The sequence below is a fragment of the Alligator sinensis genome, unplaced genomic scaffold, assembly GCF_000455745.1.
Source record: "Alligator sinensis unplaced genomic scaffold, ASM45574v1 scaffold235_1, whole genome shotgun sequence".
In the NCBI taxonomy this organism is placed as follows: Eukaryota; Metazoa; Chordata; order Crocodylia; family Alligatoridae; genus Alligator; species Alligator sinensis.
Window position 1 is genome coordinate 555,187 of NW_005842042.1, and position 25,332 is coordinate 580,518.

The following is a 25,332-nucleotide window of genomic DNA, read 5'->3' on the forward strand; positions in this document are numbered from 1 at the left end:
TCTTGGCTTTCAGTTGCAAAGAAAGGTTTTAGTCCTTGTACTTGCCTGAAAAGCTAACCCAAGCACGGCATGAAGGCACAGAAACCAGACAGCAAAGAAAAAACAATATATGGTTTATTATTTTTTTTAAAGCTTATGCTTTAGGAGGCCCAAACCTTGGTGTTTGGACCTGTGCAGCTGGCACTACTGACACTGCAAAGAGGAGACAAAGGTAGCTGGGCAAGCAATTTCCCCCACACAAGCTCCCCCAAAGGTGTTTCAGATGAGCAGAAGCCTTGCCACTCACAGGGGAGCAGCTGGCCATTTGGTGAAATCCACGTGGGATAGAACAGATTACCGTAGGCCCTACCCTTGAGCATATGACCCTTTTCACAAGAGGCCTGTCATGCTGAGTAGCTTGGTTTTGGGGTCGAGCTGGGAACACCTGCCCAATTTGATCTTTTCTCTGCTTTTCTCACAACTTGCCCTCCCAGCACTTCCCATCCAAAGCAGCCAGGGCATTCAGTCCTACAGAGCTCATTAGCCTGACCCCATATCTAACCAACCCAGCCATGGTAAAGTACAGTGTGGTGCTTCCTGCACATGGAAGCAAATACTATCTCCAAACACTCATGGACTAGAAAGCAACCCAGAAACCAAGCCCTATTTCCCCAAAGGCTCATGTCATTAGCCAGCTGCCATGGCTGAAGGCAGAATATGGCCCTTCTGCCCTCAGTGAAGCCCCCGTAACAGCCTCAGGACCAGTGGACGCCACTTGCATGGCTCAGCGAGTCTTTATCGGGGGGAGGGCAGCTCAGATGTGCAGAAGCAGCATCCAGGCTCCTGCAGAATTCACATGTCCCAACACAGTCAATCCATACGGAAAGACCCGTCCCTGTAGCTTAAACCCCAGTCTGTGCTTTCCTCAAGCCCACTGAGTTAGGCTCATCCCTGGTCCACCTCCCAAAGTCCTTGCCTACTTGAGAAAGACGAGCATGAAGAAGATGGACACAATGAGGATGATGATGCCCACGGCGAAGCACAGGCGTAGATTCTCCACTGAGGAGATGGGCGGCTGAATGTCCACAGGTGTCACCCGGCTCGGGAGCCCCACCACAAAGGTGTTCTGCACCTCCTGCATGTGGAACCCATGCCAGGCCCCAGGGCTGGCTGGAACCCGGATGGCGTTCGGAGGGACCATGCTGCTGACAGTGAAGACGGATGAGTGGGTCACATAGTTAAAGTCCATGTCCAGGGACAGCGTGGAGTCACTCAAGGAACATTCAGAAGCACTGGGGGGTTCCTCCTCCTCCTCCTCTTCCTCCCCCTGGGCCTTGTGCTCGGCTGCCAAGACACCAGAGGCGGGCAGGCTGCTTTGGGCTGATGTCTCCCGCAGGATGTCCTCGTCATTCTTCAGAGCCTGCAGCCCCTGCTCTGGCACCAGCGTCACTGTTCTGCAGAAGGGGCAGCTGATGAAGGAGAAGGCCCTGTTGTGGCAGACCAGCTTCCGGAGGCAGGAGAGGCAAAGGGAGTGATGGCACAAAAGCAGCTTGGGCACCCGCCACCTGGAAGGCACCCTGTAGGCTTCATAGCAAATCCCACATTCTCTGGCGCACACATCCATCAAGACGGCAGTTGTGGGGGGCACTTAGTTCTCACAGACTGGGCTCTTGCACCTGGCCCTGGGAAGCAGAGGGGTTTCTACCTATGCTCTAGCTCCAGCCTCTCCTAACACCCATCACTGTGACTTCAGGCTGCTGTAGGAGCTATGTTCAACTCAGCTTCCCCACTGGAGGAAATGGGCATCAAAAGAAGTTCATCCAAATGACACAGGAGTTGAAATTGGCCAGTAACAAAATCCAGTTGTGCAGGCTCTTTCTGTCCTCAGGTCTGAGCAGGCCTCTTGTCTTGGCTTTCCTGCTGTAGAAAAAACAGATTGTCAAGGGGCAAATGGACATACCCCACACTCCCCAGGCACAACATGGGCTCAGCTTCTCCTTGTGATGATCAGACAGCCAGACTTTGTAGTGAGTGGACAGACCTGGAAGGAAAGGCCAGGGCATGCTCTGAGCCCCTGCTTTTGAAGCAGTCAGCCTTGCTGGCTGCTGAACTGTAGTCACTGAGTAACAGGCCAGTACTGAGTGAGATGAATCACTTGCTGCCAGGCACTGTTTGCACTGAGATAAAGGCAGTGACTGTGAGTGGCTGGTGGCTATGTTAGGGGGGCTACACCCGGCCTGAACTTTAATCACTAATTGATGATCTGTGAAGAGCAGGCCCTGGCATGCTCGCATTCTTTCCCCTCCTTAGCAGGGGCTGGAGGGGGCTGCAGTGAAGCATGCAGCACCAGGACACGGGGAGAGCACCCAAGGCTCAGCACAGCCCGAGAACGCTGCCACAAACCTCCCTGCTTGCAAACCTCCAAATGCTGCCACAGACCCCCCTGCAAGCCCTGGCCAAACAAAAGCAGAGAGTGTAGTTAGCTGTGTTAGTCTGAAGTCATAGAATCGGAGAATCATAGAAAGTTAGGGTTGGAAGGGACCTCAGGAGGTCATCTAGCCCAACCCCCTGCTCAAAGCAGGACCCCTCCTCAAAGGGACTTCAGGAGGTCATCTAGGCCAACCCCTGCTCAAGTCAGGCAGAAGGCAGGGTACATATTCACTTTACAGAGTAACTAAATCAGAGACGTAAGCTTTTGTGACCCCCAAGAAATAGGGGTTTCTGCACCTCTGCTAACCAGCCGCACGCCCTTGCTGTCAGTGTGGCACAAATGACACCTGGCTGGTGCTGTGGCCCCAGGATATTCCCCATCAGCGCATTCCCTTGCTCCCTCTTTTTCTGTTTTTCTGGCCTTTGGCTCAGGGTGGAACTTGGCCCAGGGCTGAGGGATTGCCACCCATTAATAAATGAGAACCACAAGCAAGTTCCTGTTCTGCCACGCTCACATGCCCAGGAACACTTTGGAAAACTATTTTTAGTCACTGCCCAGAGTACTGAGGCAAGGGTTGGGGCAGAGAGTGCAGGTGGTGCATCACACAAGCCGGCCATTTGTTCAATAGTCCAGAAGTTTAATTCCAGCTGACCCCAAGCCCGGTTCTCAGTAACATGGGAGGGGGTCCTCTTGTCCTGCCACTCTCCTTTCTGCAGCCATGACAGCCACAGCTGAAGGGCTGAGCCAAGCCGCCCGTCCAGGCAGGAACAGAAGAAAGCAAGGACACTGCTTCCAATCTGTGGGTATTGCCACCCATGCTCCCCAACCAGACATCACACCCTCCTCCCTCGAAGAGTGACGGGTAGAGTGAAGGTAACTTGGGGAATATCTGCTGACCCTGAAATGGAGCCACTTGTGATGGGGGGGGTCAAACTCCCTTTTGCTGGAGAATGGGAATGGCCTGGTCCCATACTCCATCCTCACACCCACATGAGCCCTGTCATACCCACATGGCAAAACCTCTCTCCCTTGCCTACTACTTTAGGTCTATACTACCCCAAGGGTTTCAGAGCACATCCATGGCAGAGTGCCACGGGGCAGACCTGATGACTCAGCCATGGGGTCAGCAATGTTTTGGGACAGAGTGCCAAAAACAGCTGCAGCCTCAACTTATAAGAAGTTGGCATGCGAGTGGTAGAGGGCAGGGGAGCCACCGGGGGCCCAGTCCTTGTTGCGGCTGCACAGCCCTGACCCCTTCCCTGCCGTCTGCCCCGAGGCACATATGCCAAGCAAAATGCCTTTGCATGACACACTCTGGCACCCATGCCAGGGGTTGCCTACCCTTGACTCTCAGCCCCCAAGTGACTTTCAATGTGATCAGGGGCTCAGTCTGGATCCCACAGTGAAGGATTGCTGTGTCCAGCTGAGACCCCAGTGCAGGAGCAGCATTCCCCTGCCATGCACAGGGCATGCACATCCCAGCTCTCCTGCCAAAGTTTGCCCCTCGCTGCCTGGGGTGAGGGGGAGCACAGAGCCCTCTTCACCCCCATGTTGGGTGTGTGTTCTGCAGCTGGGCAGCCTGCTCCCTGAGAGCCTGGCTGGGTATCTGCAGAGAGCAAACGGAGCAAGTCTCTGAGATAGCCCAGGCCTTACCCCCACTGTTTACCCTCAGGCCTGCTGTTGACAGGGGATGTTGAAATCAGACTTTTCCTCCTCACCCATCCTTGAGCTGTGAGACAAAGCATTGACAAACAGCGCTACGTGCTGCAGGGCAGGCAGGGTGTCAGGCAGGCAGCCCTGTGCATGCAGGCCCCTACTGTTGCTCTGACCCTCACCGCCACCCAAACAGTTCCCTTCAGTATGTATCTATGAAGGAACAGAACGGACCTGGACGGACTTGATGTCAACCCAGCATGCTGGGGTGGAAGGGTAACGCAGCTTAGCCCTGCAGCACCACTCTTTACCCAGCCCAGCACCTCCATTAGAAGACAGGAAAGGTGGCACTTGGAAGTCAGTGAATACTGGGTTTACCTCTACCAGGGTGGCTCTGATTCACCACTCCTGTTCCTACTGTGTTTAATGGTATGAATACAACCATTTTTGCCATAAGACTTCTCCATCTTGAGGTTATTTATTGGCTTTATTAACATTAACACAGGAGGACACTCACTGATCATTAACTATTTTCTGCGCAAACCCTGCACTGAACCCACCTAATTTGCTGCTTCATTAGTAAACCTGATTTTACCACCATACCAAGTGCTTCCTGACTGCAGCATCACTCTTATAATACACTAGGTAATTTATCTTCATATCTCCCTCTATTATATCCATCATTTTACAGCTGGGGCAGAAAGCCAAGAGCAACAAGGGCCAAAACTTTCTAAAATAGCCACTAATTTCAGGTGCTCAGCTTGAGACAACCTGTGTTTTCCAGAATACTTCACATGTTCATACGTTCATAGCAGGACTCCAATCAACTCCTATTGCTGCTGAAAGCACCTAGATCTATGGCAAATTAGGCTGGGCACCTAGAAAGTGCACTGAACTATTAGTGATCAGCTGTGCAACGTTTAGTGTAACAGGTTGCAGCATCAAGCGGGGACTTGGGGCAGAGGCAGGGACAGAATCCAGTGTTCCTGTGTGACATCTTATTGAACCCTGAGACCTGCTCTTGCCAACCCCTTTATCATTAATTGCCCCCTTCCAATTTTTGTATCAAGTAAAGTAGAAGCAAAGAGATAAAGAGGACACAACAACCCTGTTTCATTTGCAGAGCCAGTCCGTCCTTGTGCTCAGTGAGGCACGGTTCCTGGGTAAAATAGTCTTAATGGAAAGACTGCATCACAATGCTTATGCCCAGGCAACTTCAATCCTGGCTTTTCCACATTTCCTAACTTTTAGGAAACCTCCTGACCTGGAGGGGATTTGAGGTATTTTTGTACAGCAAATGTCCAAACTAGCAGATTTAGGAGTAAGAACTTTTACCAGGCAGAATCATATTAACCTCCACTTGTCCCATCAGCCAGGGTTCAGACATGACAGGCCTCTACTACATGAGCTACTAGAGTGACCAATAGCAACAGAAGGATCGTACCCTCTGTGTAGACAATCTCACTGAAGGAGATTGAGACGCACTTCATTTGTGGGTTCACAAGTATTTGCTGAGCAGAGAATAGGACAAGAGAATAGGCCTTATGAAGAAAGGCTGAGAGCCATGGGACTCTTCAGCCTGGAAAAATGCAGGCTCAGGGGTGACCTGGTGGCAGCCTATAAGGGTGTGCATCAGGATTTGGGGGAACATCTGTTCACCAGAGCACCCCAAGGGACAAGGACCAATGGTCACAAACTCCTCTGAGACTGTTTTAGGCTGGACATAAGGAAATCTTCTTTACTGTCTGAGCCCTCAGGGCCTGGAATAGACTCCCTCCAGAGGTGGTGCAAGCACCTATTCTGGACTCTTTTAAGAACCATTTGGACACTTGCTGGGATCCTTTGACCCTAGCTGACATCCTGCCCCTGGGGCAGGGCTGGACCTGCTGATCTTCCGAGGTTCCTTGCAGCCCTAATGTGTATAAAATCTATGAATGCAGAGACCAGGATTCCCAGGGTCCATTCCAGGAAGTTATAGATCCTTCTACCCCAGTTGGCTCCCATCTGTCCCCGTTCTTCAATATTTCCTATCCAGCTCTCTTTTTGCTCTTGACCTTTCCACTGTGCTCCTATCCAACCACCTCTACTGCCGGTCTCCTGCCCCTTTCCTTTCTGAAACCATAAAGCTGTCCAACTCTTCCCCAGTTCTTGGCAACCTCCCTACTCTTCCCCAGTTCTTACCCTCATATCCCTCTTGCTCCCATGCTCCATCCCCTTTTTCCGTAAACTCCTTCCCACTCTTCCCAAAAGATTGTGTGCACTACTGCAGCTGTAAGATTTATTTGAATATGGGCAAAAGGATATATCTGAAACATATTCTTAATCTAATTTTGAGAGTTAACTGAACCATCTTAATTAAAGTTCCCTCCCCCCAACCCACATACATTCAGTCTGAGCCAGACAACCTGCATGGAAAATTGTATCCCAAAAATGTTATAATTTGGTGAAGTTATAAACAACTGAAACAAAGGACTTCTAATAGGAAAAGTCAGGCAATTTATGCAATCCTATCAGTGCCAAAGACCATAGGGGGAGGAGGCTTTGGGAGGGGAGAGGGACTGACTAGACCCCAATGTAAACTTGCTTTGTTTGCAAATAGAGTTATCATTGGTTTCCTAGTCATTAGCCTTGAAAATTCCTCCCTGGATCCGAGGACCAAGCCAGGCTGTCTCTCTGCTCAGGCATGAAGCACAGACAAGAGAGAATCAGCTTTACTAAGGTGTAGGTTTTAGCCGTGTTGGTCTAAGGACATAGGCAGACAAGGTTCTTTGGGTAAATCTATCTTTTATTAGACAAACTCAAACCTTTGAAAAAATTCTTCTTAGCAAGATTTTGGGTATAAATAGCCTTCATCAGGCTGAGGAAGCATCTGCAGTTGGTCTTCCTGGATGGAAGGAATTCCAGCCCTAAACTTCTGTGAATCTGTGAATAGTAAAGAAGCCAGAGGCTGGTATGCATGCAAAAAAGGCAGTCACTGACGTTGTAAATTGAGGACTTCTCAATAAATGGTAGATTACTAGACCAGCCCAGGACCCCTGGGCAGTGTGCGCCCAGCCAGGCTGATGGGATGGGGCTGTGGGCAGGCAGGGAGCAGCATCCAGGAATGGGACAGGGGAGCAGGGCTGGGATCATGAGGTGGTGACAGCTTGGGTCCAGGGCCCAGGGCAGAGTTGAGATCCATTCCCCACTTGCTTCTGCTCATGGAACTGGCACCCATTGCAGGTGTGTGTGGAGAGTGGATTGCAGCTCTGCCCTCTATCCCCATGCTGTCACTGCCCCACAATCCTGGCCCTGGCCCCAGCCCTGCCCTTCCTGCTCCCAGACACTGCTCCCCGCCTGCCCATGGCCCCATCCCATCTACCTGGCTAAGCATGCCCTGCCTGTGGGTGTCCTGTGCCAGTTTCCATAGAGAACCTGCCTGCACCATCCAACAACCCCAGCAGTGGGTGCATGGTGGATGGGCCAGGGTGCCAGGTCCAGCTGCACATGTGCCATGGCTTGGGCTGCCCCCACCCCACACCTGGGCTGGGTGGGGCCAAAGGAGCTGCCATGGGCTAGATAAAATCCCTTGGTGGGCCACATCTGACCGGCAGGCCCTATTTTGCTCACACCTGGTCAAGACCTACAGGGAGATTTGGTTAAGTTCTGGTGTCTACACTTAAAAACAAGAGTTTACAAAACTGGAAAGGGTTCAGAAGACAGACACCAGAAATTTTTGTGGGCTAGAAATCTGCTTAATAGAAAGAGACTAAGATCTATTTAGTTTATCAGAGAAAAGGTCAAGAGGTAATTCAACTGAAGTACCCTCCACAGAAATCTGACAACTGAGAGTCTACGAGCTAGCAGGTAAGAGCAAAGCAAGCAAAAATAGCTGGACACTGACATTGCAAAATTCACATTGAAAACAGGATGCAAAAATTACAGCTTTGCAGGGCAGACTTTCCATCACTTGGAAACTAGAAATCAAGGCTGGATATCTTTCTAGAAGACTTGCTCTATTAAGAGCTTCAGGCTGAACACAGGACTCTTTGGCAGGGGAAAGGGGTCCTCTATTAAGGACTTTCTGTGTAATACAAGAGGTCTGACTTGATGATCACAAAAGCCCCATCTGGCCTTCCTATTTGTGCCAGAGAACAGAGCTGCTGAGCAAACAGGGACCATTTTTACACACTCTTCCAAAAGGAACTGTGCTTTGAGAGGGTCAATTCCAGCCAATTTATGGCCAAGGCTAGCTAGAGAAGGACAGTTAGAGGCATTAGGGGCAGTCCGGGCACAGCCGAGCACTGGGGGACCCTCAAGGAAGAGAGGTTCGGAGGCTGCAGACGAAGTTTTATATGTTGACCACATAAGCCACTTTCTCTGGTTCATGTGGCTGGAGCTGGATACACAGGGAGTGCAAGGTGGATTTGGCTTGTATGACCAGCACAGCCACTCCCATAGCTACACGTCCCCCAGCTGATGCTAGCAATACCCATAGCCTTAGCCATCCCTCCCCCTGCCACAGATGGAAAAGGGAGCAATGTCAGACACCATTTTGTTCCCGTTCATTTTCATACTTTATTTTCTTCCAGGAATACGAGACAAACATGGACAAACAAAACATGTCAGAAACAAGAATTCACTCAGCAGTTCCTAGTTAGAGACATTCCAGTAATTCACTCCCCATGGCCAGAGGACGCTGGGAATCGCTACTTCCTGGCTTGGGATTTTCCACGAACCTTTGGCTTTGGGCTTGTTTACGGGCAGGCAGTGGACCTTGCCTCAAGGTTCAGTCATTCATTACCTCTCTCTTTGGCATAGCCCTGAGATGTAGTGAGGCAGCATGACAAACGCACAGGATTCAGCCTTCAGCACCAGTCAGGGCACTACCCCTGAAGTGAGCAGAGCTGGGAGAACACAGACATGGTAGCCTCAGGATGGAACTTGATAGTTACAGGACACGGACTAAGTAGTGAAGCAAGGCTTTTTGCAAACACAGCAACAAGAGCCAACTGGACAAACTACCAAGTCTCCAGTACGCAATTGCACATAAAAGCTGGAGAGAGAAACAAGTCTTGGTGGTGGTGCCTGCCCACCAGCTGCCCTCCAGCACTCCCATCCCTAAGAGTCCTGCAGTTCACAACCTACCTTGGCCCATCAGAAGCTGACCTGCACAGGCACTCCTTTCCTCGCAGATAAATTATTAGACTGTAAGATGTGTCATGCTGCTGGGCTACTTCCAACATCTGAGCTAGCTTGGGATTTCTGCAATGCACTGTAGTCTAGAACAGGGGTTGCCAACTGGGGGTACACATACCCCTAGGGGTACTTGGAAAGGTCCAAAGGGTGTGTGGGGGCAGGCGAGGATGGAGCATTGCCTCCCACCACCTCGCACTGCCACCTCCCAGAAGCAGGGTCAGGGGTGGGGGAGGGTGGTCTAAGGGCAGCAGCACCCGTCTGTGGGTAGCACAGGCACCGCCTGACCTGCTGGACGCGGGGCGGGGAGCTCATCCACCACCCCATGCTGCTGCCACCCACCACCCCACAGTACTACTGCGCACCGCTTTCCCACGGCTGGTCACACATGCGGCTCTGCAAGCTGCTGATGGGCGGCTCGTGATTTGCCGGGGGTGAAGCCCATCATCAGCCCATGGAGCCACGTGTGGTGGGTGGCGGCAGCATGCAAGGCCCTCCCCACCCCACTCTGTGTCTGGCCACTGCCACCAGAAAGGGTACTTTTTTTAAAGGTTGAAAATCCCTGCTCTACAACATACCCAGCTCCTCAGACCTTGGGGAATGAAAACCCAGTACAGGAAAGTTAAATCCAGGCTTGCTATAGATCCACCATTGTGTGCAAAGCCATCAGTGAATACACATCTGCGACAGCCACACAAAATGCTTCCAGTGCTTCAGTGTTCTCATCCATGTGGATATTCTGTACTCCACATGGACAGGGAAAGGGGAACTCTCTGAAGGAGTGGCTAAATATGGGGCTAATTAACCCTCCATTTAACTGGCTTGACAGCCTTGAAGGGGAGAGCCTGACTCAGATTCAAAACGTATGGGTAAGTTGAACCAAGACAGCAGATAAAAGGGCTGGTATCCAGTGGGGCTGCACCAGTGCCACAGGGGGAAAGCCTGTACATGCTGCCCTCCTTCCCCTAAACCCTAACTGGTTCCCAGTTGTACATGCTCAGGGGACCTTTAAGAAAGGACCTCAGAAAAGAACACATCAAAGACCCTTACCAGGACAGAGCTACAGACAAGCCTGATCCTTTATGCAAAGGCAGGGATGGCTTTGAAGTTATTTTCTGCCTGAACTTAAAGTTGACTTTGATACCCAATCAGACATGCACCAAAATCAGGGTCAATGGAAAACAGGGATGGAAAGAGCCTCAGGTCACATCTAGCCGAACCCCTGCTCAAGGCAGGATCATTTGTGACAATTGTGGGAGGTCCTGGACGACTGGAAAAGAGCAAAAACAGTGCTCATCTTTAAGAAAGGGAAGGAGGAGGATCTAGGGAACTACAGACCAGTCAGCATCACCTCAGTCCCTGGAAAAATCATGAAGCAGATCCTCAAGGAACTCATTTCTAAGCACTTGGAAGAGACGGTGACTAGGAACAGTCAGCATGGATTCACCAAGGGCAAGTCATGCTGATCAACCTGACTGTCTTCTACAAAATAACTGTCTCTGTGGATGCAGGGAAAGCAGTGGACATGATAGACCTTAACTTTAGTAAGGCTTTTGATATTGTATCCCACAACATTCTTGCAAGCAAGCTGACCAAGTATGGGTTGGATGAAAGGACTCCAAGGTGGACAGAAAGCTGGTTGGATTGTTGGATTCAAAGAGTAGCAATCAATGGCTCAATGTCTAGTTGGCAGCCGGGATCAAGTGGAGTGCCCCAGGAGCTGGTCCCTGGGCTGGTTATGTTCAATATCTTCATTAACAATCTGGAAGATGGCATAGAGTGCACCCTCAGGAAGTTCATGGATGGCAAAGCTGGTGGGTGTAGTAGATACACTAGGAGATAGGGCTAGGATTCAGAGTGACCTAGACAAATTGGAGGATTGGGCCAAAAGGAATCACATGAGGTTCAACAAGTGCAAAGCCCTGCACTTAGGATGGAACAGTCCCAAGTGCCACTACACACTGGGGACTGACTGGCTAAGCAGCAGCTCTGCAGAAAAGTACCTGCGGGTTACAGTGGACAGTAAGATGGATATGAGTCCCAGTGTGCCTTTGCTGCCAAGAAAACTAATGGCATACTGGGCTACATTAGTAGGAGCACTGCTAGCAGATTGAGGGAAGTAATTATTCCACTCTATTCTACATTGGTGAGGCCACATCTGAAGAACTGTATCCAGTTTTGGGCCCCCCACTATAGAAAAGATGTGGACAAGTTGGAAAGAGTCCAGTGGAGGGCAACAAAAATGGTTCAGGGGCTGAGGCACATGATTTATGAGAGGCTGAGAGAACTGGGCTTATTTAGTCTGCAGAAGAGAAGACAGAGGGGGATTTAATAACAGCCTTCAACTACCTGAAGGGGGTCCAAAGAGGATGAAGCTGGACTGTTCTCAGTGGGGGCAGATGACAGAACAAGGAGCAATGGTCTCAAGTTGCAGCATGGCAAGTTTAGGTTGGATAATAGGAAAAACTCTCTCACTAGGAGGGTAGTGAAGCACTGGAACAGGTTACCTAGAGAGGGGGTGGAATCTCCATCCTTGCATGTTTTTAAGATCCAGCTAGATAAAGCCCTGGCTAGAATGATCTAGTTGGGGATGGTCCTGTTTTGAGCCAGGGGTTGGACTAGATGACCTCCAGAGGTCCCTTCCAACCCTAATTTTCTATGGTTCTATGATCCCTGCCTAAACCATCTCAGACAGGTGGATGTCTACCTGCACTTAAAAACTTCTCTAGGTTGTCTCTTCCAGTGCTGAACCCCTCACCCTCAACACCACTAGGCTACAGCTGCCCACAAAGAGAGGCCTGATCATGTACAAAGTGCAACACAGCTGAGGAAGATGCTACTAGCCTGCTGCTCTCATATGGAGTCCCATATCAGAATGGAAGGACCTTATCCTGGGAAACACTAGGTGCCTCCCACATCTCTGGAGTCCACAGGAGTGAAGAGGCCTCAGCTCCTTGGAGGGGTGGACTCCAAGGGTATGTACAAGACAGGAATAAAAGTCCATGGGGATAAGGAGAGCAGGGGATAGGGCAAACCAAGGAGAGAAAAGCCTCCATTAAAGCCTCTGCCCCTTTCACATTTAGAACGGTGTTTCACTAGCTGGCTGCCTCCCTCCCTCCCTGTGTGAGATATATAGCCCCTGGCCCCCCACTGCCATCACACTGGGTTCTGACACTGTTTTGGGTCCTCAAACAGATTTGAAATGACCACATATCCAACACATACATATCACTCCTCAGGCCTGGATTGCTCTCAGTATCCCCTGAAACCCAGGGTGCATGCAGACAACACTGATTCCCACAGGTACACATGGATACGCCAGCAGCACAGTGGCTTCTGCTGAAATACTATGCTATTGACTGAGAAGGGAACAGGAGTGGGCACTGGCCCCAGAGAAGGAGTCATGGCATATGACCCTGTCTACAGACTGAAACTTAAATGCAAGGCAAAGAAAACCTCTCATCTGACAGATCTGCCCTGCCCTGCCCTGGGCTGCAGCCTGATGCTGACACCCACATGCTACAGCAAGAACACACCCTCTGAATTCTCCCTTATACAGCTCCAAATACTGAAGGAACCAAGGAGAGTAGCAGCAGTGCTCCTCTGTAGACCCAGGCCTGCTGTAAGCAGGGCTAGCTCTGCCAAATGACCCTTGGTCTCTCCTCTTCTAGGCCTCTTCCTCCCCTCATCTCTGCTCACAGCCCTGTCCCCCTCTCCCTCCCACCCCCGAGAATCTAGTGTTGAGCCAACATCACCGGTTATGCTGAGCTGGGTCTTTGAATGTAGACAGAAGCAGAAATATAATCCCAAGAATCTCATTTTCAAGCAGGTCTTGACCTTCTGCTGATGGAAGAGAAAAGTCAATGCCCAGCTCCCTGCCTTACCCACCCCTTCCACTGCCTCATGTTTCTAGAAAGAAAAGTAACTAAACAATGACCAGTAGAAACCAGCTGCTTTTTAACGGTTTCTCCTGGGGGGAGCTGTTACAAAGGGGCAGGAGCAAGCCATTCAGTTTATACTTCAAGGTCAAGAAGACAGGAACATACTAGAATCATTATTCATTAATTAAACTGGGGAATTAACCAGAAGTCATGCTCACAATGACAATGCAAAGCTGCCAAGAGCTCCATCAGTGATATTTACCTTCCATCATCCCCAGCTAGCTCCAGCCTGAGGTTATTACAAGAACACACAGCTACATCACCACCAGTTGGTTTTGTGGAGGTAGCAGCAATACTCCAGAAGAGGCAAGAGTCTTGGGAACTCCTGGCTAGGCCCACAATTCCAGTGCTGGCCACCTCTACAAACCAGCTTCAGGTCCAAACCTGAAACAATTCCATGAGAAGAGTTGACACCGTCAAAACGGGGGTGCAGCTTGGCTGTCATCCCTCCAGCCATTCCATTGACACAGGCTGCTCGGTTCATGACCACCCCAGCTCCGGAGAATAAAGGAGGTGCCTCCCTGAACTGCCACTTCATTACAACCAGGTCAGCTGCAGTCAATGATACAGGCTGGGGTAGTTTTTTCCATTCAGAGAAGAGCCCCTCTGTGCCTGATGGTAGAGCCAACTCCACTCTGCTCCAAGCTGAGAGGCACATGGGCCCTTGCCCTTCAGTGGGAGCAGCATCAAAAGGAGGGGTTGCTCCACTGTCAGTTCCTACCAGTCCCAAGTAGCTGCACAAGGCTGTCGGCTTAAGGGTCAGATCCTTGCGGTGCTTGTTGCCAAAGCCTGGGTCACAGAGCATGAAAGCAGCTTGGGTGTGAGGGACTGGCAGGGTTCCCACCAAATCACACACCTGCTGCCAAGTGCTTTTCCCAGAGAGTTCATCGCCCCTTCCACTGAGTACCCTGGGCATCAATGAGAAGGGAGCTACAAAGACCAATCAAACCTGTCTCCTTTGTGACTGAGAGGACAGGCTGTTCCCAGGTGCTGCGAAAGCATGATTCTGAGGGCAAATAAATAAATTAAGGAGAGGACCTTGTCTGCTCAGCCCCAGGAGAGGACACCAGACAGGAATCTCAGGGACACAAACACACACAGAAAGGGGAGCCTAAAGGCAACGGAGTCAGAAACCAGACACTTGGGGGAACTTGAGATGTTCTCAGACAACAGGAGTCAGTCAGCGAGGTTTGCTTTCCCATGGTGCGGTGCTGGGGGGTGCATTTCAGGGACCAAAGGGTTGCTGCAGGGAAGGAGGGGCATGCCTACATGCACATACAAAGGCAGTCAGCCAGAGGAGCCATACACCTGTGAGGAAGAGGTGACAGTGCCCATTCCAGTCCTTCCCACAGCAGACTAAGGCTCAGAGGGGCCAATATAGTGCATGTGGGAGCTTCACATCAGGAGCGGTTGGCTAATGCACTGATAGGGGGATGCAGACCAGGGCAGGGGGCTAAACTCTCCTTGGCCTCCTGGCTAGCAGCATCCCGAGCCCTGCAAGTGGAACAGCTCTGCTCCCGCTAGCCACTGTGGAAGATGCGGATGCGCTGCACGATGTCCTGGCGGCAGAGGGGGCAGGTGCGCAGGGCCTCACAACACGTCTGGCAGCAGCATACGTGGCCACAGGTCAGGAAGATCATGTGGGCCTGTGGGGAGGAGGCAAGGTCACAAAGTTACTTTGCTCCTTCACTTGAGGAACCAAAACCTTGTACTCAGTTACCATCCAAGCCTCAATAAGAACAGGTTTTTTTCCCATGCCCTGCTTCCACAGAGAAAAAACAAGGCAGAGAGGACTCAGCCACAGTCACCCCCTGTGTTTGGCTGGGATAGAAATAGAAGGCAAGCACCCTGACCCTTGGTACCTCTCCTGACAGAGCACAATGCCTCTTGGGGAGATCCACTGTACCAAGCCAAGCCTTTGATTCAGTTAACTACCCAAACACACTGTGCAAGAAAAGGCCTAATGACACAGAGAGCTTCAGAAGCTCCCCCTGTGGAGACCTGTGTTTAAGACCGGGCCCCCGATCAGCTCCAGGAACAAGTCAGGGCTGAACTGGCAGCCCCAGCCTGGGCGTTTATCTCATCCACTCTATTTTCAGGGATAACCTAAAAGGAAAATTCATAACTCTCTCTCCCACAAACCCCAAACCCAAAAGGCTTTGTTTTGCTTCCCCCCTCACCCCTTGTCCCAAGGAAAGATGTGTTTAGGAGACAAGAGAAGTAGGGTACAGGCATTTCTACTCATTGCTGCCCTCTGCCAGTTTGACAGCCCAGGCCTGTAGAAGCCCAGGAGACGGGTGAAATTACAGACCATGGAGACACACTGGCCTGTGAGGAGTGCACAGTACCCTACAGCAGCCAGCTTTTGATCCTGCAAGCTACACATGGGAAGATGATGAGAGGGCTCCTGCCCAGTCTAGGCAGCCAGATTCTGCCTAGGGGCAAAGGCTGTGGGAGCTCTCTATTGTGCATGGCTCTGACCTACAGCACAGCAACACACACAGTCCCATTCCCAACTCCAGGGTCTTACCTCCCGTTCCATGCAGACAACACACTCCGACCTCCTCTCATCCAGCTCCAGCTGTGCAGCAGAAGGGAACACAGCACTGGGGATTTCTTCTGAGGGGGCACTGGGCTCTGGTGTGGCTGGGACCTCAGCCTCAGTTCTCTTCAACAGCTCTGCAATCACAAGAGAAAACCTGAGCACTAGACAGAGCTTTCTCTTCCAAACCAGCAAGTCTAAGCAGAACCAGGTAAGGGTGGTTCAGCACTCAGAGCCCTTCCACTTAAAGCAGCCTTACTGCAGTGAATGGCAGCACCCCTTTTGTACAACCAGCTCTTCTAGGGCTGCCATTTGTCCTGCTCCTAGCCTTGCCCCTCAAATCTCTTCTTCTCCACTTTCTGCTGTCCAACCTCACACGAAGCTGCAGACTACCCTGTCCAGTGGTATGAGGCTGCTCTGGACTTGATGGAGAACAAGTCTCTTTATACAACCACTAGCATTTAGTGTCAATGTATCTAACTCCCATTGATCAGGCAGAAAAACATGTGGTACCTGTACCTGGGATTGTTTCAGCCACAGCCAGGATCTCCTGGGCTCGCCTAAGGATGGTGTGCTGCAGGCCAGTTTCTGTAATTCCGATCTGCAGCACAAGGAGAGTTCAGTTAGCTCTGGGAGTGGGAAAGGCTGTGGTTCAAACAGCAGCCTTGGGCCTTGAGAAAGTGGGAGTGCCAGAGTTCCTTATTCTTAGCCTGGCATGATGATCCCCCTAAAGGGCATTAGGTGCTGAAGCCAGGGCCCAGGTGTCTCTTAGTATGGCCCTTCAAGTGGCATGGGGAACACCTAATGGAAACCAAAGCCTGCACAGCAGCTTCACAGACCCCCTCCATGCAGATGCTATGGGAACAGCTTCTGCAGAGCAGTAGCAATTCAGGGATGCTCTCAAAGTGTCAGTGCTCTGCTGTGACACAGGTCCCTGGAGGAGAAGACCCCAGGAGCAGACACATGAAACAGCACTGGTATTTCCAACCATCCCCAGAACAGGACTCTGCAATGTATCAGGTGCACGACCATGAGCTTCAGCAGGGTCCTGCATCTAGGGCCAAACTACAAGACCTAACAGGGTGCCCAGAGCTCAGGCAGCATTAACTCCCCTTGAGTTCAGTGTGAAGGCAGGGAATTGCTCTGCTGTGTGCTGTCTTGTACCTTTTCCAGGTCACTGGTGGTCATGGTGCCGAGCATTTCCAATGATATCCGATGATGTGCAAAGATCGGCATATACTGTTCAGCTGAGAGCTCAATGAGCAGGTTTACCAGCTGCCTTTCCATGCCCTCTTCCTGCAAAACACAAAGCAAGAGCTCAGCTTTTGCTTTGCTGCAGTAGCAGTCCAGGAACACTACCTGTGCAAGGCAGCTTTGCAGGTGGGTGGAACCCCATTCAGCGCTGCTCGGGATATGCAGAGAAAGGAACAGGCATTGCTCTCAATCTAGCTCTCAAGACCAAAACCCTGCTGGTTACTGGTAGCTGGCTGGAAGCATTTGGCTTTCTGAGTGACACTGGGCACTCGTACTTTGATGCTCTACAAGCCACAAAGCAAATACGACATCTCTGGAAAAATAAAACAAAGGAACACTAGCACTTCACGTTCCTGTAGGCACCCGCCACCTGAAGTGCTTTATAAACACAAGCCAATCTGCACCCAAACAGAGATAATTTCTTCCACCTCTTGGCCACTCCAGCAGCTATTTTAACAGCTTACAGCAGGACAGTGCAGGCATTTAGGGCAGGAAGTGAAAGGGACTCTTGCATTCAGCTGAAATGGCAGGGGGATGTAGGGAAGCCAAATAGAGCTGCCTGAGCTGAAGTTCAACTAAGACTAAAAAAAATCTATTGTAAAAATTGCTGCAGTGTTTTTGATCACCAGGACCAGTCTGAAATGCAAGTTTAGCTCACACCAGTAAATCTAAACACGGTGACTGCTGACCCCATACTCGGGTATTTGCTCACTACAAACCGAGGGTGTGGAGAGAGACCAATATCAAAAGCAGGGAGGGCAGTGGGACATGCCTGTCACCTACTTATACCTAAGGCAGGGCAGTCTTTTGTTACATGTAACACCGTGGGGCCCCTATACACTACTGCAGCAAGCAATAAGCAGCAGTGACCTGACCTGGAGCTTCAAGGAGAGAGGTTTCTGGTTTAGCAGGCGCTGGTATTGAATCAGCCAGTAGTTCTCTTGTTTTGTTTCACTTTTTGCTTCCATCTCATACTGGAAAAACACAACACAAAGTGATTCAGTTGGCTGTCTTAGGGGGAGCCTGACTTATGCAGTCAAGAAAGAAAGGCAACTTGCCCTGTGCATTACCAGTGGGCAGCAGGACTGTACATAAGGTGAACATTAACAGCCTCCCTCTGGCTGGCCCTGCTTTAACTCCCCACATCACACTTACGCTCTGCAGATCAGGAGGCTGCAGGGCACTCTTGGGATTCTGCATCCCCCTCCACACCCGCCCTTTGTTTGCTTTGGCCCTGCAGGCTGAGACCAGGTCTATGTTGAAGGGCTGCCACAGGCCAGGGCTGCTGACAGTGAGAGGAGACAGCATACCACAGCATCAGGCCATGGACACCATGCATAGTGGCAGTGGGGCCTGCTTTCCTCTTCCCAATCTCTCCCCTGGTTACTACTGCTACCAGAAGTCAAACTTCCTCTGGCACATGGGGGAGTGCCTGCCAGCCTCTGGCAAAGACAATGCTAGCACTGCTCTAAGAACCAGTCCAAGCCAAAGCCTGCTGAAGCCTCCTATCAGGACAAGCCCTGTGAGCACAGGATTTTAGAACCCTTTCCATCCCCTTTGCTTCCCCATTGCAAGCAGCCCCCTTCCTCCTCTCTATCCTGCAGAGCACAGTCTGTGTACTCCCTCATCCATGCAGAGAAGTTATATAGCCCCATTTACCAGGATTTGGTGCAGTTCCTCTTCCCTTTGTTTCTTCTCTTTGAGTAGCTGCTGCAGCAGATTACTAAGGGCTTGGCGTTGGTCTGCTATCACCTCCTGCAACAGAAGCAAAGGTATCCATGTCTTGGGACCACCTCTCTGGGATCAGCCACTCCTTCATTCCATCCAGGAGGGCAGGGATTATTTTGGCCAAAAATTCAACCCAATTTTGTTGTGCCATGTCCAAATGAACCTCAACAAATCTGAACAGATGGCTTGATCCTGCCCACACAGCTCTCCTAGGAGGTATTGCAACAAACATTAGTTACTGTTATGGTAATTTTCCTCTCTCTCCTATTTAACCTCCTGCATTAGTCCATGATGGATAACATCTCTCAGTCACAGCCCACAATGGACTGACCCACACCAGACTTACCTAAAACAGCCCTCTACCAACAGCCCACTCCCAAGTAGAGTTTCTGCTTTCCTTTACGGCAACTATGTTCCCTTTCCTTATTTGTAAAAAGGGCCATGGAAACTGAGTTCTACAAGTCTGCAGGTACCCAAGGCAGATAGGGTTCTTCTTGAACAGCATCTCTGTTCCCTTTCAGATATTAGTTCCTTGCCTACTGAACACAATCATACACCACAATGAGAGGGCATCTCACTCGGTTTGCTGGCTCTGTATGCTAAGGCAGGGAATGAGATTCTGTTATATGGCACCTTGAGGAGGGGGTTGTGTTGGAAGTAGAGGGTGCTACAGAAAAACAACTGCTGTTACAATGCACCACTAATCCTGACAGTGGGACAGTTCAAACCACTCCTGGACAGTCTAACCCACAGTGTTTCGCAGTGGCCACACCAGGCACAACTTTAAGGTTGCATCCAACTGGCCCTCTCTGCATCTGGTGGATCATCAAGTGGGATGCGGCCATCAGATGACTGGCTCAAAAGACTTCAGGCACCTGGGAAGAAGGGGTGGGTGATACTGTTTGGTGGTTAACTCCACAGAAGAGGCTTGATGAGCACAGGTCTGTCTCATGTGCAGACAGGATGCTCAGAGAGGCTCTTTTTGACCAGGATTCCTTGAGGGAAAAATGCAAACTGACAGGCTTGCCAGCTGGCACTTCCTCCTACAAGAACCTGGGTGTGTTCTGGTCAGTGCTTTTGGATATTGCTGTACCGGGGGCAAAGGGGTATTTTTCAGGAGAAATGACAGATGTGTCATGACTGCAGGTGAGCCTCTGTAGATAAAACTGGGAGAGGTCTAATCCAACAATTTTTAAGGTCTGAGAAATACTCCTTTCTAATAGGGCACTGAGTATAAGACCACTGACTAGCAAAACCCAAAACAGTCCCTTCTCATGATGCTCTTGCAAAGGTAAAATGATTCTGTGCAACAGAATGTCCTATTTACATGTTTTTTTAATGATTAATTTTTTTTTCAAACAGTGATCCAAGCATGTGGATTTTGTAAGCAAGAACTAACTGGATCAGGAGCACTGAACCGGCTCGCTTCCCTGAGGCTAGCAAGACAAACAGAGCAGAGAAAACCACCCACAAAACTCTGCTGGAAATGTACATCCATAAATAACACTGCTTTCATCCCCATAAGACTGTCCCACTCCAAGCCCTTCTTTCAGCCCTTTCACCAGAGGAAAGTCATGGGGAGGGGGCAGTAACTCCAGAGGCATTAGCCACTGATGCTCTCAGAGGCATCTCCCTGTTTAACATTTAAATGGCAATTCCTGCCCAATGCTCCCCTTCCCCACCAAGCCAGCTTTTCTTGGTGACTTGTTGAGGCCTTCTCTCACAGGAGATAGACCCCCAAGTGCCCTTGTGGGCACTCCTTTGGCCTCCATGAAGGGCATATATCAAGCTCTTCCCAAAGAGCCCTTTCACATACAGGAGATTTGGGAGGTTTCACCCCCTTCTACAGGTGTGGCTGGAACGAAGCTGCAGGGCTCCTCAGTGCAGCTCTGCAATGCCTGGGTCCTGTGAAGCCTGCGCTTCCCAGAAAGCATTAGTCCAGTTCAACGGGAAAGAAAGGGGCACAAACCAGGTGCTGCAAGCGGGGTCTGTGAAGCATCTACTATTGCCTAAAGATACCGGCCAATGATCTGATTAAGTAAATGTTGTGGGATACTGGAGATGAGAAGACAATTACTGCAAAGGCACAAGAAAAAAAACCCTAAAGCCAAACTGCCTTAACCCAACTTGAAATATCTTGACAGGTGATCCCAGCTGGATGAAAACTACCCTTTGATGGGAAGATGGCTGGGCAGGGTGGATGCAGTTATGGCCTTGGAGATATGGCTTAGAAAGACAAAGGCAGAGAATTGTATGTCACTTTGGCAGAGATTTTTTAAAAATTAAAATTAAAAAACCAAAACAATGTAAACATGAGATGCTTAGCAGGCGAGAGCTACGGGGAAAACTCCTACCACCAGGGTCCTTTAGGCCCAAGTTAGCCCAGAGTCCACCACCCATACCCAAAGGTAATCTGACTTATTTGTACACCGAATGTTACTCCAGATGGTTAGAAGCAGCAGAATGCTCAATGTTTGCAGGAAGTACCATGGCAAAGGGAAGTTTGGACTCTCCTGCTGGGAATTTCCCCTCATGACCAAACATAAAACCACCAGGAAGTTGCAAACAGGAAAAGGAAGCAAGCGGTGCCTCTGAAATCCCCGAGCAAAGGTACAGAGTGGGGCAGCCCAGAGCCCTACATACCTGCAGCGTCTCTGTGTCCAGTTCTTGCCTCTTTAACTCCAGCTGTGTCAGCTGCAATAACTCTGTCTCTATTAACTTAATCTAAACAGAAGATGAAATACTTTTTACTGACATGTGAAATTACTTTTATTTATGCTACCTTAGAGCCAGCCCCAACTGCACAGCTGCTCTGGGAGGGAAGCAGAGTGGGACGGTACAGCTGCCTAGCACTTTACAAAGGCTGTTATCACTCTGCAACCTATGTCTGACACGTGCTCCAGGACTAAGTAAACAACCCACTGGATGTTCATGCATAGCATCTCACCTGATGGCAATAAGTTCTTCTCTCCCATTCTGTCTGGCACTGCCTGTCTCTAAACACTTTCTGTCAAAGGCTTTGGGACTGTTTTATAGTTAGTTAATCTGATCCAAGTTCATGGCCATGAATAGAGACAAATGCCTCTCTCTCTGTCACTACCATTACTTAGATTGCAGGTCTCTGAGGCAGGGACCTTCTCTCTGGGGTATCTTTGCACGATGGGGTCCTTCCTTCCAAGACCACTGTATACGTATTTTAGATAGGGAAACTGAGGCACAGAGAGGTGAAGTGACTTGCCCAAAATCCCACAGAAAATGAGTGGAAAAGCCCAGAATAGAGCCAGATATGCCTGTCAGTCTTCTACCCCCACCACCAGGCCACATATCCTCACTGAGGAAAACCACCCTTGGCATGCAGCTGCCTGTGCCAAGTGTACCCAGACATTCCATTCATTGGAGGGGATGTCATTGGCCTGCAGGGGTGGCAGAGGCAGATGCTAAGCTTTTAACAGAGAAGTACAGTATCCAGCAGCAAGGCCTGAGGACCAAACACGTCTCAGACCACCAGGCTCTTATTTCTGGTGAACTCCAGCAACAGGCACTAAATGCCTTTAAGAAATGCCATATGTACAACCCATAGGCTATTAGCAAGTGGCAAAGATTGGACCCCATGTGGTTTGTTATATTGAAACAGGGCCATTAAACGTATTCATCCTGTCTCTTGAAAGGAGGGCCTCTCCCTAGGGTCAGGAGCAGGAAAGTCTGGAGCCTTCTGTTGAGACACCACCCATCTCTTCTCCATAATTCAACAGTGGGTGCATTTCAACTCTGTTCTACCCCAAGCTGAGTCTCATGCATCCACCCCCACTAATGTGCTTCACCTTTAGCAAAATGGAGTTCAAAAAGGTAGGCTGGCAACAGAAAAAAATAATAATGAGTTCATGCATCAACATGCAGGGCTAATGTACTGGATGGAGATGCAATGGATTCTCATGGAGGTGGCAGCCCCAGCAAAATACAAAAACTGCTAGATAGCAGAGGCCTAGTGGTTTCCATCTGTCCATTCCTTGGGAACCAATGCAGGATTGTCCTCTAGAATCCACTCTTGAGTGTTTTCTCCAGTCTAATACTTAGATGCCCCAAGTACAGAGGAATCCACTGTTCCCCATGTACCTAATAGCCTTCACTGTCACTTCATCATTTACAACTGAGAACTGGACAAATAACAGCAGTGCCCAATGCTTTGTTATGCAACCCACCAAGAAAGCAAAGAACATTTTGCTTTCTTCATCGCCTACTCACATTCACAGCACCTTACTTTCTTTAGAGCAGTCTCACCAGTTGGAGGAAGAAGCTGAATGGCTGGGTGCACTCTGGCCAGCATAGACTCACCTGGTTCCTGATCTGTCTGTGCATGAGATCTTTCTTCACCTGAAGGGCTTCAAAGGCAGCTTTCTGCATTTCACTCTAAGAGACAGATGACATCCTGCTTAGCCCAGGTGTGGGACCCACTCACACAGAGACAAATGGACCAATTATCCTCGCTAGAGTGAAATTAATTCATGCACACGTTTGCAGGGTGCTCAGCCCTGCCACAAGCTCAGTATCTCATTTTTTTATTGTAATAAGTTACTCTTCACAGCACCAACGAGTAACAAAGAATGACACGGTTTTACAGACAGAACACTTCTTATCATGTCCTGTCTGAGAAAGCTGATGGCAGGTATTTAGCGGAATTCACAGATTCATTAGAATCCGACGGGCCCGTGATGTAAGTGCTTCTGCTATGGCCATTATGAGGCACTGAAATTACAACCAACATTTTCCAAACAGCCAGTATGTTTGAACACTTTATTTGAAACTCCGTAGTCTGAGTTTAAGCAGCACTAAGCACCCACATTTCTACCTGGAAGCCATGAGAATTCAGGTTATTCAGCATCTCAGAAAAATCAGACCCAAGTGTCTCAAACCGGGCATTCAAAATTAGAGGTGCACTGAAAATGCTGGCCTGCAAGCAACCTACCCTTAGCCACCCAGCAAGTCAGCCCCAAAGATAGGTCTCCTGTTTTACAGTCTTCTACCACAACCACCAGACCAGCTCTGTTTCCCATGACCTTTACTGCTCCCTAAAAGTGGTGCTTTCCTTTTAGGGAGCATACCACCTTCCACTGACTCTCTGGGTACAGAAGAAGGAATCATATTTTTCCCTTTAGCCACCAAGGTCAGCTATCAAAGACTGCTGCAGCCCAATGAATTAATGTGGTCGACCCCACTCCCTAGCCCTCCTACAGCATGCAGTTAGGCTCCCCATTCACAAACCTACCTCCTGCAAGATCTGACTAATGGCCTTGCTTTGGTCCAGCTGCTGCCAAGCCAGGATTTGCTGGAACTTCTGATCCATCTCTGCCAGGCTGCAACAAGATACAGCACCAGGGAATTATTGCAGAGTCTCAGATTCTGACACAAACAAGAGAAGCTGCAAATGGAAAGGAGCACTGAGGGAACCCAGGGACAGGGATTTCCTGAAAGAGAGGAGTTTATTACTGAGCAAGGCTGGCCAGCCAAGACTCATCTCATACCTGTATACAGACAGTCCTCGGACTTATGATACAATTGGTTCCTGAAAACCACATCTTAAGTCGAAACGTTGCAACTCTGAACCAATTTTCTTGTAAGAAACTATGTTATAAATGGGGGATTGGTTCCTGGACCAAGGTCCGATACCCTATTTTCACAAAAATTACCCCAGAATTTTGTACTCGATCAATTATAGATGAGTAATATAGCTACACTAATATATTTATATTGTAAATAGCAATCATATTGATTTGGAAGGACTTCTTTGAGGTGACTTTGCTGGACTTTTTGAAGGGTTCCTGGCTGGAGTCTTCTCAGGAGTCTTGGCTGCAGGTTTTTCCAGAGTCTTGTCTGCTTTCTTAAAGAAAGCGTCCAAGGAAGTTTGGACAGATGTTCTCCAGGGAGATGGGTGACAGTGAACTTGTTCTCTGGTGTGGCATGGCGTTACATTGGATCAAGTGTTGTAAAGTCAAAACTGGTTCAGGAAGTTGAAACTGGGTGTCGATTTATAAACGCTGTAAGTGCAAAATGTTGTAATTCGAAACGTCGTAAGTCGAGGACTGCCTGTTTAGCAGGTTTGTAACCTCCTTCCCCATAACAAACTGGGCTGACAAATGAAAAGTTTACTGTGCTGCACCTGCTGAATGTAACTCAAGAGTTTAGATTAGCCATGAGCTTCTTGCAGACTATGTTGACCACATAATGAGTCTGAAAGCTAATATTATTTGTTTGGCAGCATGTTTTGATGAAGGGGACAAAATAATCTGCCCGTACGTTGATATTACATATAGTTAAAATATGAGAGAAAGGGTCATTCGCTGCCTTCTGCAAGTGGTATATACTATTCCAGATGGAAAATGGTGCCTAGCTACCCACTGGTAGATAGAATATTCTTCCTCTCCCTCCAATCAGGAGGGCCAAGCCCTCTCTGCTGAGAGCCAGGCAACGTGGCCAGATCTACATTACACCACAATCCTTAAAGGGGCACAGTCCAGATTAAATGGCACACCCCAGGAGGAGTTGGAAACCTTCTCCCCCACATTATGGAATGTGAAATTAGAAGAAATGCCTATGTCCAATTTTCAAATTTTATTGCGCTGTTTGTTTCCATC

At 49.6% G+C, this 25,332-nt stretch overlaps 2 protein-coding genes across 2 annotated transcripts in view; both read right to left on the reverse strand.

Moving 5' to 3' along the window:
* Window positions 1–96: 96 nt before the first annotated feature.
* On the reverse strand, window positions 97–5,699 carry LOC106722148 (E3 ubiquitin-protein ligase TRIM23-like). The gene has a single exon (XM_025203059.1). It carries the CDS (start codon window positions 1,601–1,603, stop codon window positions 956–958), a length of 648 nt encoding a protein of 215 aa, XP_025058844.1. The 5' UTR covers window positions 1,604–5,699; the 3' UTR covers window positions 97–955.
* LRSAM1 (leucine rich repeat and sterile alpha motif containing 1) overlaps window positions 1,764–25,332 on the reverse strand; it is a 55,096-nt gene continuing 31,527 nt past the window's right edge. Inside the window, exons 18-27 of the mRNA XM_025203003.1 lie at window positions 23,967–24,054; window positions 23,036–23,110; window positions 21,347–21,427; window positions 18,635–18,730; window positions 17,851–17,949; window positions 16,886–17,017; window positions 16,241–16,322; window positions 15,710–15,858; window positions 13,382–14,825; window positions 1,764–1,899 (exon numbers count right to left, since the gene is read on the reverse strand). Of these exons, the coding sequence (XP_025058788.1) occupies window positions 14,700–14,825; window positions 15,710–15,858; window positions 16,241–16,322; window positions 16,886–17,017; window positions 17,851–17,949; window positions 18,635–18,730; window positions 21,347–21,427; window positions 23,036–23,110; window positions 23,967–24,054 (928 nt within the window). The 3' untranslated portion in view covers window positions 1,764–1,899; window positions 13,382–14,699. The remainder of the gene's footprint in view (window positions 1,900–13,381; window positions 14,826–15,709; window positions 15,859–16,240; window positions 16,323–16,885; window positions 17,018–17,850; window positions 17,950–18,634; window positions 18,731–21,346; window positions 21,428–23,035; window positions 23,111–23,966; window positions 24,055–25,332) is intronic.

What these genes read in the sequence shown, in the direction of transcription:
- LOC106722148 (XM_025203059.1), bottom strand. Translation starts at nt 1,603, where the DNA reads ATGGATGTGTGCGCCAGAGAATGTGGGATTTGCTATGAAGCCTACAGG.